Source organism: Scyliorhinus canicula, chromosome 7 (genome assembly GCF_902713615.1).
Source record: "Scyliorhinus canicula chromosome 7, sScyCan1.1, whole genome shotgun sequence".
NCBI classification, from domain to species: domain Eukaryota; kingdom Metazoa; phylum Chordata; class Chondrichthyes; order Carcharhiniformes; family Scyliorhinidae; genus Scyliorhinus; species Scyliorhinus canicula.
The window spans coordinates 179,648,382-179,664,873 of record NC_052152.1 but is presented as its reverse complement, the minus strand read 5'-3'; the positions used below and the strand labels follow the sequence as shown (position 1 = coordinate 179,664,873).

The 16,492-nt window shown below is 44.1% G+C and overlaps 1 protein-coding gene across 5 annotated transcripts in view; it reads left to right on the top strand.

Annotated features, from left to right (window-relative positions):
* Positions 1-16,492, top strand: part of LOC119969595 (nucleolar protein 4-like) — a 430,219-nt gene that overhangs the window by 344,322 nt on the left and 69,405 nt on the right. For all 5 annotated transcript variants that reach the window (XM_038803408.1, XM_038803407.1, XM_038803409.1 and 2 more), the window contains one exon: positions 8,552-8,743. In XM_038803408.1, the coding sequence (XP_038659336.1) occupies positions 8,552-8,743 (192 nt within the window). The remainder of the gene's footprint in view (positions 1-8,551; positions 8,744-16,492) is intronic.

The window sequence follows — 16,492 nt, the reverse complement described above, 5'->3', positions numbered from 1 at the left end:
CGAACCCTGGAATGACCCCCGAGATGTAAAAGTTCAGAGCTGCGATGACCTTGGCCACCGAGAGCGGGTGTCCTCCTCCACGTAATGCCAAGTCTGCAAAGACATGCTACATGTGTCTACTGTCCATTGTTGAGGCGGAGCCTCAGACCCCTGCCAGGAACAGAACTGGGTCCGGGCCCAGGTACTACCCCTCTGGTCGTGAGTGTGTCCCAAGAGCTGCGGCCCAGCTTTAGGGTGTATGGTTGTTAGGCGCTGCCTTTGTGTGGTGAATCACAGTAGCGTAATTCACACTGTATTACACATTTTGTACTATGTCTCTGTAAGCTCGGCACACGGGCAGTTGCGCTGCTCTGCCACTAGGGGGAGATGCACTGGGAGTGTACGGGAGTTTGTACTGGGCTCCACCCTTGGCTCCACCCATGGCTCCTACCCCTAACCGGAAGTATAAAGGTTGATGCTGAGAGCCTGCCTGCCAGTTCATCTGGAGTTCATCTTGTCACAGGCAGGCTCTGTTGTAAGACGATTAAAACCACTGTTCACTTCTAACCTTGTGCCGCGTGAATTGATGGTCTCATCACTTTGCAGTTGTGCAGCCTCCAGTGTTCAAGCAATGTGTCAAGGCCGCAAAGTCTGATTAGGGGTGTCAGGCAATAGCACCCACCTGCAAAGTGGCACACCAACACAGGGGGTAGCTTTTGAACTGTGAAGTGCTCACCTTACTAACATTACCAATTCCCTATTAGCGGTAGACTTCATCCGCCCAGCCACAAGCCACCATGCTCAGTGGAGGTTAAAATGATCTGCACCATGTTACCTTGGATGGGGCTCTGTCCTGGGGGTGTTCAATGGGATGGACAGTCAGAAGCTGCAGTCGCTCGTGGTATGGGTACACGATTGGGGTGGCATGTCAGCCCCCCCCCCAACAAGCCCAGGAGCAACCTCTCACCAGGCTGGCCCAGTACTCACAGGCTGTTTACCAAGATAGCTACTCACCTCCTCCGATCCCCATAGCAGCCATTTCGCTAGCTTCACGTTTTTAAATAGGTGTGTTAAATGCCGCCGATTGACTGGGGTGTCAGTTAGATCACGGAAGGCCGTTGGATAGGGGGCCCCTTCCTGTTAATGGGATGGAGTTTGGCCTTAATTGGTGATTATTGGTTTCCCGCCACACTGTGGCACGTTCCTGATTGCGCCAATGGGAGCGGATCAGTTAGATCGGAAGCCGATCGACACCTGGCACCCTTCCCGCTTTTGGCCTATCCCGCGGTCTGACCGGTTCGTTTGGATTCACACCTGGCGCGGTGCAGCCGCTAGCTCGCACCCAAAGTGTTTTCTGACAGCTTTCAATCATCGAGGAGTAAATGTTTATTCAAGAATAATTTCTTTTGGGGTTATTTGCGTTCCTATTTATTGGTTTACAACTAGGCTTTACTTTGGCTTTATATACCTATAATCAAACTGACTGCCTTCTGTGTCCCAAAACAGATTAATTTATCTGAAGCTGAACAAAACTTTGGGCTGGCCTGTTTGGCTCGGCCGCCCATAGCTTAGTTTACATGGTTTGAACCAGAGCTACGATTTACATTGGCTAAGCTTAGCTAAACTAAATCTGTTTTAATCGAGCTGAACCATCACCTGGCTTCATACCAGAGCCTTTTGGCTTGGACATGGACTTCTTAAAAGAGATTCAATTCCAAACTGACAAAAACCTACATTTTTCATGACAGATCCTGCTGAGCTGGGATATGCTTGCTCAGTTGTATCCAGCACAGTTCTGGGAGACCAAGTCAGATCGGAGTAATCTTTCATCGCCAATTCCAACCTTGTACTGGGCAAATCTATGTTGATAACATCAAGTGCTCCAGCATATTTCAGAATGCAGTATAAACTAATATATTAGTTAATATATTAACTATCTTTCCTTAAGTTAAATGTTAACATAAGCCACGGGGGAGAAATGTAGTGCAGTATTATGGCAAGCTTACCTCCGAAATTAGAGTGACTCGTGAAGGAAAGAAGAAAGAGTTTCCTGTTGAAATGGTTGAAACCAATGCAGAGTAAGGTGAACTTTGTCTGTTTGCTGGCATAATTGTTCCATTAGCGTTTCTGGCAATCCAAGATATAGATGACTAAAATTCACATGGGCGAAACTTTTTAAATATAAATTCAGAGTACCCAATTCTTTTTTCCAATTAAGGGGCAATTTAGCTTGGCCGCTCCACCTACCCTGCACATCTTTTTGGGTTGTGGGGGTGAGACCCACACAGACATGGGGGGATGTGCAAAATCCGGACAGACAGTCTCCTGGGGCCGGGATCGAACCCGGGTCCTCAGCGCCACGAGGCAGCAGTGCTAACCACTGCGCCACCGTGCTGCCCTATATGGGTTAAACTTGACGGGTCAGCCTTTATGCTAAGTTTTGTCAGGTTATTTTACTGCATAGGCACCATGATCTCATCCTACCCTATCCTTAGCCAATAGGCATATGATGCACAGGATAACAATTGGGAGCAAGCACCCTGGAAATTGTTTTCCAGTTTAACCAAAGGCATTTCTCCCCTTCAACCTATAATCTTCCAGATCTATCTCAGTTGCTCACTAAGATGTTATGGAGGATGTTGCATATTTTGATATTCCAAACATGCAAGAGCTATGATTATGAACATACCAACAATGACAGATGAAGAAATGCCCTCTATTTCACCCAGACTGTCCCACATAATTGTGATACTTTGTTTATCATAATGCATACCACTCCACATCATATGATCACCTGAGACGGGCATAAAAACCCAGTCAATTTGGGAGGGGGGGATTCCTCCACCTCACCAATCAAAAATAATACCGAGAATACTCTGACAATTCCTTGTAATGCCGACATTTTGTAAGAGATGATTAGCACCCCTGCCACAAACCGACCCAGCTCTCACCTGGAGGAATTTGGTAAATCAGCGCTCATTGCACCAACAAGCGACCTATTCCAGAGAATGCCTTCTGACATCTAACTGCTGCACCCTTTCCAGGTACTCGGTATCGCCCACCATTTGAAGAGACCAAAACTAGACAAAGTAATCCAACTGAGGCCTGACTATTCTTGTATAAGGGAAAAATAGTATGTCACTCGTCCTATAAATGTATCTGAATAATCTACTCACCCAAACTATCGCTTCACATTATTGCGCATGTACCTTTAGAGAGCTACGCACTAGGACACCCAGATCTTTTACTTTCTCCACCTTCTTTAATATTTTTCCCTGAAGGGGGTATGTATATTGAACATTCACTTGGCACTTTTCCAAATTACGCATTATAAATATTTAGGACAACTATTGTATAGAATGTTCAACAACTTGTTCAAGAGTGTCCGTCACACTCCAGATATCACACTACATATAAAAAGATCAAAATGATCACAACTGAACAATTTTGAAGGAACGTTTTCCCCACTGTTTTATTTCTGATATTGAGATAATCTGGAGAGACTACTGAGGTAAGTGCACTGGCGCCAAGTCATATCTAAAAGGATGGAATTGGTGCTTAAGGCACTCATTTCTTGGGTCAGCAGAGTTGCTTCAGTATTCACATATCCAGTTTCAGGTTGGGCAAATGCAAAGAGCACATTAATAGTGGAGCGGAAAGATTAATGCAGATGAATGTTAAAGGAATGGGGTGGGGAGAACAATTCCAAAAGTCTCAAACAGTGCCATAGCCCATTAGCGGCTCTTTACCAAGGCTGAAGAGGGACGACCATGGAGAAGTCACAAAAAGATATAAAGAAAATGGACGCATGTTGCAAAAAGTATTCGTAAAGTAGATAACACAGCATGAAGACACTTCCTCACCTGGAAATATAGTTAAAGACATCTTGCCGTGTTGGTTGATGATTATCCTGGCATGCTTTTGTTTTTATGCAACATCATGTAAAACATGGCCTGCTGTTATTCAGATACGTCTGAAGAATAGACCCATTTAGTGCATAGTCAGGCCTTCGTCCTTATCTGTACTCAATGAGCCTGCTATCATAACCTAACTTGAGCATTTGAACTAAATACCCTTCACCTGCCAAAGTGAAATCTTGTTGTCTTTGATTACAAATGTGGGTGTGCAGGTGAAGGGCACCTCCTAGCCTAGTATGCTTTTATTGGACTTCCACTTTGCTTCCCCAGCATCTCCAATAGACAATTCCTAATTGGACATCCATTGTTGCATGTAGTTTGGCCAAAAAAGAAAATTCCAAAGAATTGTCATTGAAGCTAATAGAAAGAGACCATTCGGCCCATCGAGTCTGCACAGGCTCTCTGAAAGAGCATTCTACCTAGTCCCATTCCTCTGCCTTGTCCCTCTAACCTTGCACATTCTTTCTTTTCAGGTAGCTATCCAATCCCCATTTGAATAGTTCAATCGAATCTGCCTCCACCACCCCCTCAGGAAGTTTGTTCCAGACTCCAATGCCCCTCTGGGTGAAAATATTTGTCCTCACATGCTCAAGAAGGACTAGTGCCAAGACAAAAATAGGTCAGATAGAGCCTCAAAACTGCTCAAGAATCTTCTGTAATAAAAAACAGAAAATATCGGAAACATTCGACGGGTCTGGCAGCATGTGTAGAGAGAGAAATAGAGTTAATATTTCACCAGCGCCATGTCACCACTTTCACTATAACTGCTAAATGAAAGAATTTATCTGTAGCTTATCTTGCTAATAGATATATGTATTTTCATGATGCTCCACAACGGGTTTTAACAGCCTTTTAAGACCAGGCTGTATATTGTTCACATGAGTTGTTAGAGCCATTTATATGGATTGCTGCAAAAATAGTTTTTGAGTGCACATCAGTGGCATTTCTACAAATATTCCAGAACAGTTTGGACCTAATACTTTAAGCCCAGCTTTAAAAAGATATAAAAATTATGAATAAGAATTTGAGGGAAAAGAAAGCAACTGAATGCATTTATTTATTATGATTACCAAACCTTGGGATGTGATTTTAAAAAATTAAGTAGTTCCATTCTGGACCTGTTGAATTCCGATATTTCTGGGATTTAAATCTCTGCTATACCACTACAGGATTTCTGGGCCTTCCCTCGGGAAGGCCTGAGGAACATTCATCCCCTAAAAACTAGTTCTGATTGGCACTGATGCACATCTGACTGTCAGCCAGGGTGTGGCTCAAAATGACCAAGGAAAAGAGGAAAGTTGGAGCAAGTTTTACCCTCAAAATAAACAGAAGTGGAAAAGTACATTCAATAATTGCAGTCTTTATGAATTAAAGTGCTCTATAAGTATATTTGAGAGACTTGCAGTACTAATATACATGAGAACAAACAAATCATTCTCTTAAAACAGTTTGTATTTTCTTTGCAGTGCTGGAATATAAACATTTATGCCAATATCTACAAGAACAATATTATGTAAAACATGAATAGGGTTAAGCAAGCAAATCATGTACACGAACCAAAAATTTGGTTTAAAGTAATTTTTTTTACACTTCTACTTAGTGACTTAAAATCTTGGGCGAGATCTTCCGGCCGTTCACTGGGGTCTTCCAGGCCCACCAAAGGCATACCCCCACGGCTGGAAGTCCCATTGACAGCGCCGCCGACCAAAGATGGTCCGTCTCCCACCGCTGAGAAACACCATGGGTAGGCCAGAGAAACTAGCAGAGGGCATAAACAGAGATAGCAGGCCTGGTCACTCTCCTTGGCAGCCATATTTTCGACTGTCCCATTTCCATCTCTGAGGTCAGAAAAATCCGGCCCCAAGTGTTTTGTCCTCAGATGTTGGGGTTCCACTCAAAACTACATATAATTTCTAGGTCTCAGCTTGGCTTCTATTTACTGCAATACAATACGTTCTTTGGTAATTTGGGTTGAGAGTAAATATTATGAACCAGTGTCAGTAAGTCAGGAATATTTTGCACATAAAATTTTCAACTTGCTTGTCATTTGCATGGGTAGAATTTTATCGCTTGCCATCTTAAGAGTCGGCGCCTAATGAGCAGCCGCTGAGTGGCTAACCCCCTCTACTGGGCAGCACGGTAGCACAAGTGGATAGCACTGTGGCATCACAGCACCAGGGTCCCAGGTTCGATGCCCTGCTGAGTCACTGTCTGTGCGGAGTCTGCATGTTCTCCCCGTGTCTGCGTGGGTTTCCTCCGGGTGCTCCGGTTTCCTCCCACAGTCCAAAGACGTGCAGGTTAGGTGGATTGGCCATGATAAATTGCCCTTAGTGTCCAAAAAAGGTTAAGAGGGGTTATTGGGTTACGGGAATAGGGTGGAAGTGAGGGCTTAAGTGGGTCGGTGCAGACTCGATGGGCCGAATGGCCTCCATCTGCACTGTATGTTCTATGTCAGGGGTGGGCAAACTTTTCCGTGCAAGGGCCACATTCAGAAAGTCACAATTTTAAAGGGCCGCATAGTATATTAAGTAAAATAATTAATATTTAAAATAGCCAAAATAAAAGGTTTTTAAAGAAAAAAAAAGCAATTAATTTTTATTAATTAATATTTTAAAGTAGAAACGTCACATGAAACACATGTTGTGCCGAGCAATGATCACCCTACTCAAGTCAACGTATCCACCCTATACCAGTAACACAACATCCCCCCATTAACCTTATAAAAAATAAAATTAAAATAAAAAGAAATTTTTTTTTTTAAACAATGTTTTTTAAAAAATGACTTGATCATGGTGGGCCGCATAAAGACCTTTGGCGGGCCGCATGCGGCCCGCAGGCCATAGTTTGCCCACCCCTGTTCTATGTTCTACCATCTAATGCTCACTTGAGCATTGATTGGCAGTGGGCGAGCCATCCGTCTGCCCTTTGAAAGATCTTGCCCATGAGAGCTATTCATCAATCTGATTGGCCGACAGCTCTCCAACCCAGCTAGGTAGATCATTGTAGTGGTCAGAAACAGTGCTGCAGCACAATACCTGGGATTTAGTCCCAGGACCTTTGAAATTATAAGTCCCAGGCACAGGAGGTAGGGGATGTCTGGGGACGTTCGCGAGGTATGGGATAGGCTGGGGAGGGGAGGGGTGTTCTGGAGAAATATTGTCTGATGGGGGGGCTCTCAAACTCTGGAGGAGCCTTCAGAATGAGGCACGGCCCCCTTCCCTTCTCGCCGAAATGGAGAAAGGTTTAGATGGCACTTTGCCACCCTGCACCTGCTGCCGCCAGCCTGAAAATTGAGACTGCACAGGAAAGGCCCTTAAGAGGCCTTAATAGGTGAATGGGCGAGTTTCCTCCAGGAGGCTCTGCCCGCCCAAGCGTGAAATTGCATCTCGGTTTGGGTGGCGGGAATCCCCTTTATTCAATTTTACGTTCCTCCGCCAGAACCTGCCTTGGAAGTGTGTAAAATTCTGTCCCATGCCTTTATACTTTATCTCCACACAATCTTAACTGTATTTTGTTTGGTTAAATTTCCCCATTGTTAGCAAAAGATTTATGTTTAAAATAATGCAAGAAATTAGCCCAGTCAGATACTATCTGATCTCTACCATCATTTGGCTTTGCCTTATTACAAATAAATTGTCCAGTTTAGATGAAAAAATACACAACATTCTCTATTACTGATTGAAACAGCAAGGTCTCATGGACAAAATGCTTAAATGTATTTTTCCACAAGAGGATACACACCCAACAACCCCCCCCCCCCCCCCCCCTCCCCCCCCAACACCTCTCACGCTCCCCAGTAGCAGGTTAGTATGTGGGAGAGGGGTAAATTTGGGTGGCATGGCGGGGGCACTGTCTCATCGCTTACCCCCTTCCACTGGAATTTTACCAGTGACGGGATAAGCATCTGACAGCTACTTAAAGGCCTCCTCCTGCTGCCACTGGTATTTTACCATTGGCAGTGGGTGCCAACGCCACATGGTGGCGGGCATAGGTCCCTCCATTCTGGGCCCAATGGTGATTACCTGACAGCTGTTAAATCAATTCCCCACCTGTGTAGAGGCAGTTTTTCCCCAGCTTGGAAGTGGGTGGTGGTGTGATAGCCACCACCTCCATAAAAAAGTTTGGCCATTCTGACTTCAGGCCAGTGATGGAAGTAAAATAGAAAAATGTTAGTGAGATCAATAAAGCAAAGTACCACTTTGAAAATGAGCACTGTTAGTAATGGGATGGAATAGCAGTAGCAGAACTTTACATTTCTAAGTCACTTTTGTGCAACAAAACATCAAAGGGCACATTCAGAACAAAGGCTAGCTTGGTGGTCTTACACAGTTTAAAAAAACATTCATGTGCAATCCTTTAGCTAAAAACAAATTGGATTCACGACTTCACAAGAATACTAATGGAAGGATTTGATATGGATGTATTAACTCAGTCATATACTACTGCGTTGTATGAATTTAATTTCAGTTGCTGCTGCAACTCATTAATAATTCTGGGTAGAACTTCAGAACCTGATTTAGTGTGCTGTTGTAAATCATTTTATAGTAGAACCTCCTCACAAATGCCCATCTCAGCCAAACAGAAGAAACGGTTTTTAATAATATTGAAAATATATATATATATATAACTTTTTAATATTTCCTTTTTGCCGACAGATGTTTGTGAGGCTGTTTGTTGATGAAAATCTTGACCGCATGGTTCCCATTTCAAAACAGCCCAAAGAAAAGATTCAAGCTATCATTGAGTCATGCAGCCGTCAATTCCCTGAATTCCAGGAGCGAGCCCGGAAACGCATTCGCACTTACCTCAAGTCCTGCAGGCGAATGAAAAAAAATGGCATTGAACTGGTGAGAGACATTCAAAAAAATAGGTCTAGATTTCAGCAGGTCCTGTTAGACAGGCCATTTACAAAACTGGAGCGATGTTGAAATAGTCTATTTGCATCTTCCAACATGAATATGTATTCAATTCCTGATGGAATATTTAATATTTTAAAAGATTTATAATAAGTTTTTGACATGTGTATTTAAAATATATCCTGGTCTCTCAAGGGGATACTTTTTTCCATTGTTCATCTAAAATACTTCAAACTCAGCTGGCATCAACCCCTCTCGATTAACTGGAGTCACAGATGTGAGGGTGAACTTACTGTTTGCGACAGAGTACTACAGACTGTCTGGGGAGAGGGTTCAGGCTGTAGGGTCATGCCCAAATCATATCCACTTTATCTAGAGGTTGTTGCATTCTATTTTGATTTGAAAATGAGGTGTAGTCTCTAAGGCTTGTACATGACAGGAATTTAATTTTGGTAAGCCTAGAAAATACCATCTTTGTACTCATACAGCTTTCCAAAATAGTAATTGAAAGTGGGAAGTTGTCCATTGAAGAACACAAACATTTATTAAAAGTAACTTTAAAAATCATAAATTAATTCTTATTTTGAATACGTTGAGTTTTGGGGGGAATTTAAACCTCTTTCATCCCCTGTAACCTGGCAGGAACTAAAAACGGAGGGATAGTTAGAGTGAAATGGAGTCTTACTCACTGTCCTGTTGACTGCAGAGTCCAAGGACACCTGCCTGAAGGTGGTGAGGTCCTTACAGATTGGGTCCCGATGACTTAATCGGGGAAGAAATGACTGGGAAGATTCAATAACTCCAAAATTAATCAAATTGATTCTGGTCTTTTTTTAAATTCTTTCATGGGATGTGAGTGTTACTAGCAAAACCAGCATTTGTTGCCCATCCCTGATTGCCACAACTGAGTGGCTTGCAGTTGAAAGGCTTGCTTGGCGATTTCAGCAGGCAGTTGAGAGTCAACCAAATTGCTGTAAATCTGGAGTCACATGTAGGCCAGACCAGGAAGGACGGCAGGTTTCCTTCCCTAAAGGACACTTGTGAATCAGATGGGTCTTTATGATAATCAATAATAGTTTCATGGTCACTATTTCAGAGACTAGCTTTAAATTTCAGATTTCTATTCATTTAAATCAGATTGCACCAGCCGCCAAGGTATTAGCCTGGACCTCTGTATCTCTAGTCCAGTGACATTTCCACTACTCCACTGTCTCCCCCAATGTATTCCGATCAGCCAGGATCCTATTGAATGGCAGAGCAGGCTCAAGGGGCCGAATGGCCTACTGCTGTTCTTATTTCTGACAGTCTTATGGTCTAGTAATTAATTCAGTAACAGCTTTTCGAAGGAAATGGTAGAATGAGAAGCAAAGGCCTGCATGCACATCCAAACTATTGGATATATCCAAACTCTGTCACGGACAGAGCTTATGTGTTTTATTGTTCTCCATGATCAAAGTTTTAACATGTGAAATTAAGTGTGTTTTTTATCCTCAAGAATGATTTGTTTCAATTTTAAAAATTCCAGCAGCAAGCTTTTTGTGAATTGCTTATAAGCACACACACCCTGGAGGTTTAAACGCAACAGCTTACACACATTAGATATAGATGAAGGGAAAAACAATACGATTACAATTTGCAAATATTTCAGTTCCTTACATAGGTGGTGTGTAGTTTCTTAGAGGAAGCAGAGGATTGTCAGTAAGCTGTGATGCTCCTTGTAGTTTGCCAGGAAGTTGGCTCTCAGGTGAACTGGAGGTTGGCACAGGTTGGGGAAGAATCATTCTCCCAGTTTCAAGCTACAGCTGTTTTTCCTGTGTCGCTGTCTTGCATCTAATTTGACCGCTTATTTGATGATCCAAGTGGTATCTGTCATGTTGCTTCTTATCAGATTAGCTTCTGCTGGTATTTTAAAAAGATCCGGTAACAAACAACCATGTGACCGGTGATGAGTCCAAAGTCCTCCTTCCAAAGAAGAATGGTGGATAGGATGATAAACATCCTGTGTTATGGCCTTTCGCGCTTTGAGAGTTTTGACAGCCAAAGTCTTTGTTTTTGGGACGAGGAGCCAGCACAATACTTGATATGCCACTCTTTCGTTTTCAGCCAGCACTCATTGCGTTTGCACATCTTTATTGCCCATGGTGAAGTAGAAAGATGAATTAGCCGGTATGTTATAGTCCTGCTGACGGTTCATCTTTAACAAAGGGATGTGTGAATTTCACAAGTCACTGTGATGGTCCTTGTGTAATTAGGTATTTGTCTGAATTTCAGGTCTATCTGGAGCTAATGCCAAAGTCCCATGATATGCTGTCACTGCCTTCAAAGCTTTTGTGTCCCTTTTTACACAGAGTTTACACAGCTCTGAAATGTGTAATATCTTTATGCCTTTACTGGGCATTACATACATCCCACCCACAGGGGAAAGAATGGAACTCTGTGGCATTTTGTAAATGGTTTCATTGTGAAGCAAAAGAAAAATGTAGGCAATTTTTTCCACCGCAATTCAGCATCAATGCAGTGCCCTCTATCTGTTGCATTACTCTTTTCTTAAAATCTTTTTTTCTTTTAAAATTTAGAGTGTCCAATTCATTTTTTCCAATTGAGGGGCAATTTAGCTTGGCCAATCCACCTACCCTGCACATCTTTGGGTTGTGGGGGCGAAACCCACGCAGACACGGGGAGAATGTGCAAACTCCTCACGGACAGTAACCCAGAACCGGGATCGAACCCGGGTCCTCGGCGCCTTGAGGCAGCAGTGCCAACCACTGCGCCACCGTGCTGCCCCTCTCTTTTCTTAATATACCAGTTGCCTTTTATCTGGTAAATATTTATTAATAGGTACATGGGGTTTCTGGAAAGATTACTTTACTAAACACGTGACTCTCAGTGCAGTTATTAGTTGAGGGAAGTTCAGAATCCCCTCTGGTTCCTAGATAGAGGGCAGATTTCACCAGGCTGGGCTTTGTTTGGAAACTGCATTATGTAAATCATCGTGGCTGTTTCAGTGTGAGGTCTACAAAGCTCTTAGCCCTTCAATAGCCACTTCAACAATCCACAAGTGTGTTAATGTAGGTTCTAGTCCAATGATGAATTGTAATTCTACCTTAATGGCGTGCGGTATATTCTCCCCTGTCACCTTATCAGCTGCCTGGGAAAATTAACTGCTGGGTTCAGGTGGAGTTAAGTTTTAATCCTGATTAATTCTGTGTTAACCACGAGGGGAAGTACAAGTGCAGCTATCACAAGTGCAGTTTATTTTGAGGGATATTGACATCCCCATTTCAGTCATTTTGAGGTGGCTTGGCCACCAATCTGCCCCATATCCTTTGTGAAGTACTGCCCACAGGTGACTAGTCAGCTTCTGCTACACTGCCCTGTCGCTGTTCAACTGGATAAGCTGTCTCCCTCAATGCCTGCTGGCTTAGCCCCTGTTGGAACCAACAATTCTACGGACACGTGCTTGTAGGATTAGAATAGCGGTTTTAATATACTCACAACAGAGCCAGCCTATTAGCCATTGAACTTTCGGTGAACTGGCCGGCTGACCATGTGGCACTGATCTTTATACAGCAGCTTCCGGGGGAGGAGTCCTGGGCAGAGCCAAGGGAGAAGCCCCGTACAACTCGAGCATTTCCAGAGCTACTCCCCCTGGAGGACAGGTAGTGCAACTGCACTTACAATATAGATACATGTATATACAGATTATAATCCAGTGTGAATCACATTCACCACAGCCCCTTCTTTATCTTTAAATTCCATTGTCCCTTCCTTGGCCTATGAGACGAAAAGCATGCTCCTCCTGTCTCTTTTGGAATTTCTTTGCATCCCTTTTTTCCTGTAAATCTCCTCACCTGTCCCTCTTTGCTGGCTTCTCTTTCTCCCTTGTCTGAAATTCTAAGTCTAGCCTCTGCTCTCCTCGTGAATTTTAAAATATATATATATATATATTTTTTTTTATTAAAGGCTTTTACATATATATATATATATATATATACATGAAAATATCAGAAGACTAACCATCAACATGAACTGAAACCACAGGCCCCCATGCCCCCGATACCAACACCCGAACACACCTTGTCTTCCTACTTTTTACCCTATATCTGCCACCCCGTCCACCCCCCACAACCCCCCCCACCCCCCACAACCCCCCCCACACAAACACCACTGACCCCTCAATTCACCTTGAAAAAATCAAAATCAATGAGCAGTTTCCACCTCCAGGCAAACCCCTCCTCCGACCCCTGCAAGGCAAACCTGAACACGTGGCTGCAGGAATGGTGTAGGAGGGAGGGCTTCAGGTATTTGGATAATTGGAGCGCACTCTGGGGAAGGTGGGACCTGTACAAGCAGGACGGGTTGCATCCAAACCAGAGGGGCACCAATATCCTGGGAGGGAGGTTTTCTAGTACTCTTCGGGAGGGTTTAAACTAATTTGGCAGGGGAATGGGAACCGGACTTGTAGTCCAGCAACTAAGGTAGCCGATGTTCAGGACAAAGCGTGTAGTGAGGTGTGGGGAAGGTAACACTGACAAAGGAGAGTACTTACAGGCACGGAGATGGGTTGAAGTGTGTATACTTCAACGCAAGAAGCATCAGGAGTAAGGTGCGTGAACTTAAGGCATGGATCGGTACTTGGGACTATGATGTGGTGGCCATCACGGAAACTTGGATAGAAGAGGGGCAGAAATGGTTGTTGGAGGTTCCTGGTTATACATGTTTCAATAAGATTAGGGAGGGTGGTAAAAGAGGTGGGGGGTTGCATTATTAATTAGAGATAATATAACAGCTGCAGAAAGGCAGTTTGAGGAGGATCTGCCTACTGAGGTAGTATGGGTTGAAGTCAGAAATAGGAAAGGAGCAGTCACTTTGTTGGGAGTTTTCTATAGGCCCCCCAATAGCAGCAGAGATGTGGAGGAACAGATTGGGAAACAGATTTTGGAAAGGTGCAGAAGTCACAGGGCAGTAGTCATGGGTGACTTCAACTTCCCAAATATTGAGTGGACACTCTTTAGATCAAATAGTTTGGATGGGGTGGTGTTTGTGCAGTGTGTCCAGGAAGCTTTTCTAACACAGTATGTAGATTGTCCGACCAGAGGGGAGGCCATATTGGATTTGGTACTTGGTAATGAACCAGGGCAAGTGATAAATTTGTTAGTGGAGGAGCATTTTGGAGATAGTGACCACAATTCTGTGACTTTCACTTTAGTAATGGAGAGGGATAGGTGCGTGCAACAGGGCAAAGTATACAATTGAGGGAAGGGTAAATACGATGCTGTCAGACAAGAACTGAAGTGCATAAGTTGGGAACATAGGCTGTCAGGGAAGGACACAATTGAAATGTGGAACTTGTTCAAGGAACAGATACTATGTGTCCTTGATATGTATGTCCCTATCAGGCAGGGAAGAGATGGTCGAGTGAGGGAAGCATGGTTGACAAGAGAGGTTGAATGTCTTGTTAAGAGGAAGAAGGATACTTATGTAAGACTGAGGAAACAAGGTTCAAACAGGGCGCTGGAGGGATACAAGATAGCCAGGAGGGGACTGAAGAAAGGGATTAGGAGAGCTAAGAGAGGGCATGAAAAATCTTTGGCGTGTAGAATCAAGGAAAACCCCAAGGCCTTTTACACATATGTGAGAAATATGAGAATGACGAGAGCGAGGGTGGGTCCGATCAAGGACAGTAGCGGGAGATTGTGTATTGAGTCAGAAGAGATAGGAGAGGTCTGAATGAGTACTTTTCTTCAGTATTTACGAATGAGAGGGGCGATATTGTTGGAGAGGACAGTGTGAAACAGACTGGTAAGCTCGAGGAGATACTTGTCAGGAAGGAAGATGTGTTGGGCATTTTGAAAAACTTGAGGATAGACAAGTCCCCCGGGCCTGACGGGATGTATCCAAGGATTCTATGGGAAGCAAGAGATGAAATTGCAGAGCCGTTGGCAATGATCTTTTCGTCCTCACTGTCAACAGAGGTAGTACCAGGGGATTGGAGAGTGGCGAATGCCGTGCCCCAGTTCAAAAAAGGGAATAGGGATAACCCTGGGAATTACAGGCCAGTTAGTCTTACTTCGGTGGTAGGCAAAGTAATGGAAAGGGTACTGAGGGATAGGATTTCTGAGCATCTGGAAAGTCACTGCTTGATTAGGGATAGTGAGCACGGATTTGTGAGGGGTAGGTCATGCCTCACAAATCTTATTGAATTCTTTGAGGAGGTGACCAAGCACATGGATGAAGGTAAAGCAGTGGATGGGGTGTACATGGATTTTAGTACGGCATTTGATAAGGTTCCCCATGGTAGGCTTATGCAGAAAGTAGGGAGGCATGGGATAGTAGGAAATTTGGCCAGTTGGATAACAAATTGGCTAACCGATAGAAGTCAGAGAGTGGTGGTGGATGGCAGATATTCAGCCTGGAGCTCAGTTACCAGTGGCGTACCGCAGGGATCCGTTTTGGGTCCTCTGCTGTTTGTGATTTTCATTAATGACTTGGATGAGGGAGTTGAAGGGTGGGTCAGTAAATTTGCAGATGATACGAAGATTGGTGGAGTTGTGGATAGTGAGGAGGGCTGTTGTCGGCTGCAAAGAGGCATAGATAGGATGCAGAGCTGGGCTGAGAAGTGGCAGATGGAGTTTAACCCTGAAAAGTGTGAGGTTTTCCATTTTGGAAGGACAAATATGAATGCGGAACACAGGGTTAATGGTAGGGTTCTTGGCAATGTGGAGGAGCAGAAAGATCTTGGGGTCTATGTTAATAGATCTTTGAAAGTTGCCACTTAAGTGGATAGAGTTGTGAAGAAGGCCTATGGAGTGCTAGCGTTCATTAGCAGAGAGATTGAATTTAAGAGCCGTGAGGTGATGATGCAGCTGTACAAAACCTTGGTAAGGCCACATTTGGAGTACTGTGTGCAGTTCTGGTCGGCTCATTTTAGGAAGAATGTGGAAGCTTTGGAAAAGGTACAAAGGAGATTTACCAGGATGATGCGTGGAATGGAGAGTAGGTCGTACGAGGAAAGGTTGAGGGCGCTCGGCCTTTTCTCATTAGGAGGGAGAAAGATGAGGGGTGACTTGATAGAGGTTTATAAGATGATCAGGGGAATAGATAGAGTAGACAGTCAGAGACTTTTTCCCCGGGTGGAACAAACCATTACAAGGGGACATAAATTTAAGGTGAATGGTGGAAGATATAGGGGGGATGTCAGAGGTAGGTTATTTACCCAGAGAGTAGTGGGCGCATGGAATGCACTGCCTGTAGAAGTAGTTGAGTCGGAAATATTAGGAACCATAAAGCGGCTATTGGACAGGTACATGGATTACGGTAGAATGATGGGTGTAGATTAATTTGTTCTTAATCTAGGACAAAAGTTCGGCACAACATCATGGGCCGAAGGGCCTGTTCTGTGCTGTATTTTTCTATGTTCTACGTTCTCCAAACGCAGGAATTCTGCCAGGTCACTCACTTCAGCGGCTCCGAGTCCCGCCAGCTCAACAAGATCCATCTCCGGGGTGTCAGGGAGTCAAAGGCTAATACCTCGGTCTCTCTCCCCACCTGGACTCCCGGATCTTCCGACACACAAAATATCGCCACGTCCCGACTCGGGCCACCCCCACACCCAGGATCTTGGACATCTCATCCAAAAACCCATGCCAGAACCCCCTCAACCTTGGACACACCCAGAACATGTGGACATGGTTTGCCTGCCCCCGCACACCACCTACACCTATGTTCCACCCCTGCAAA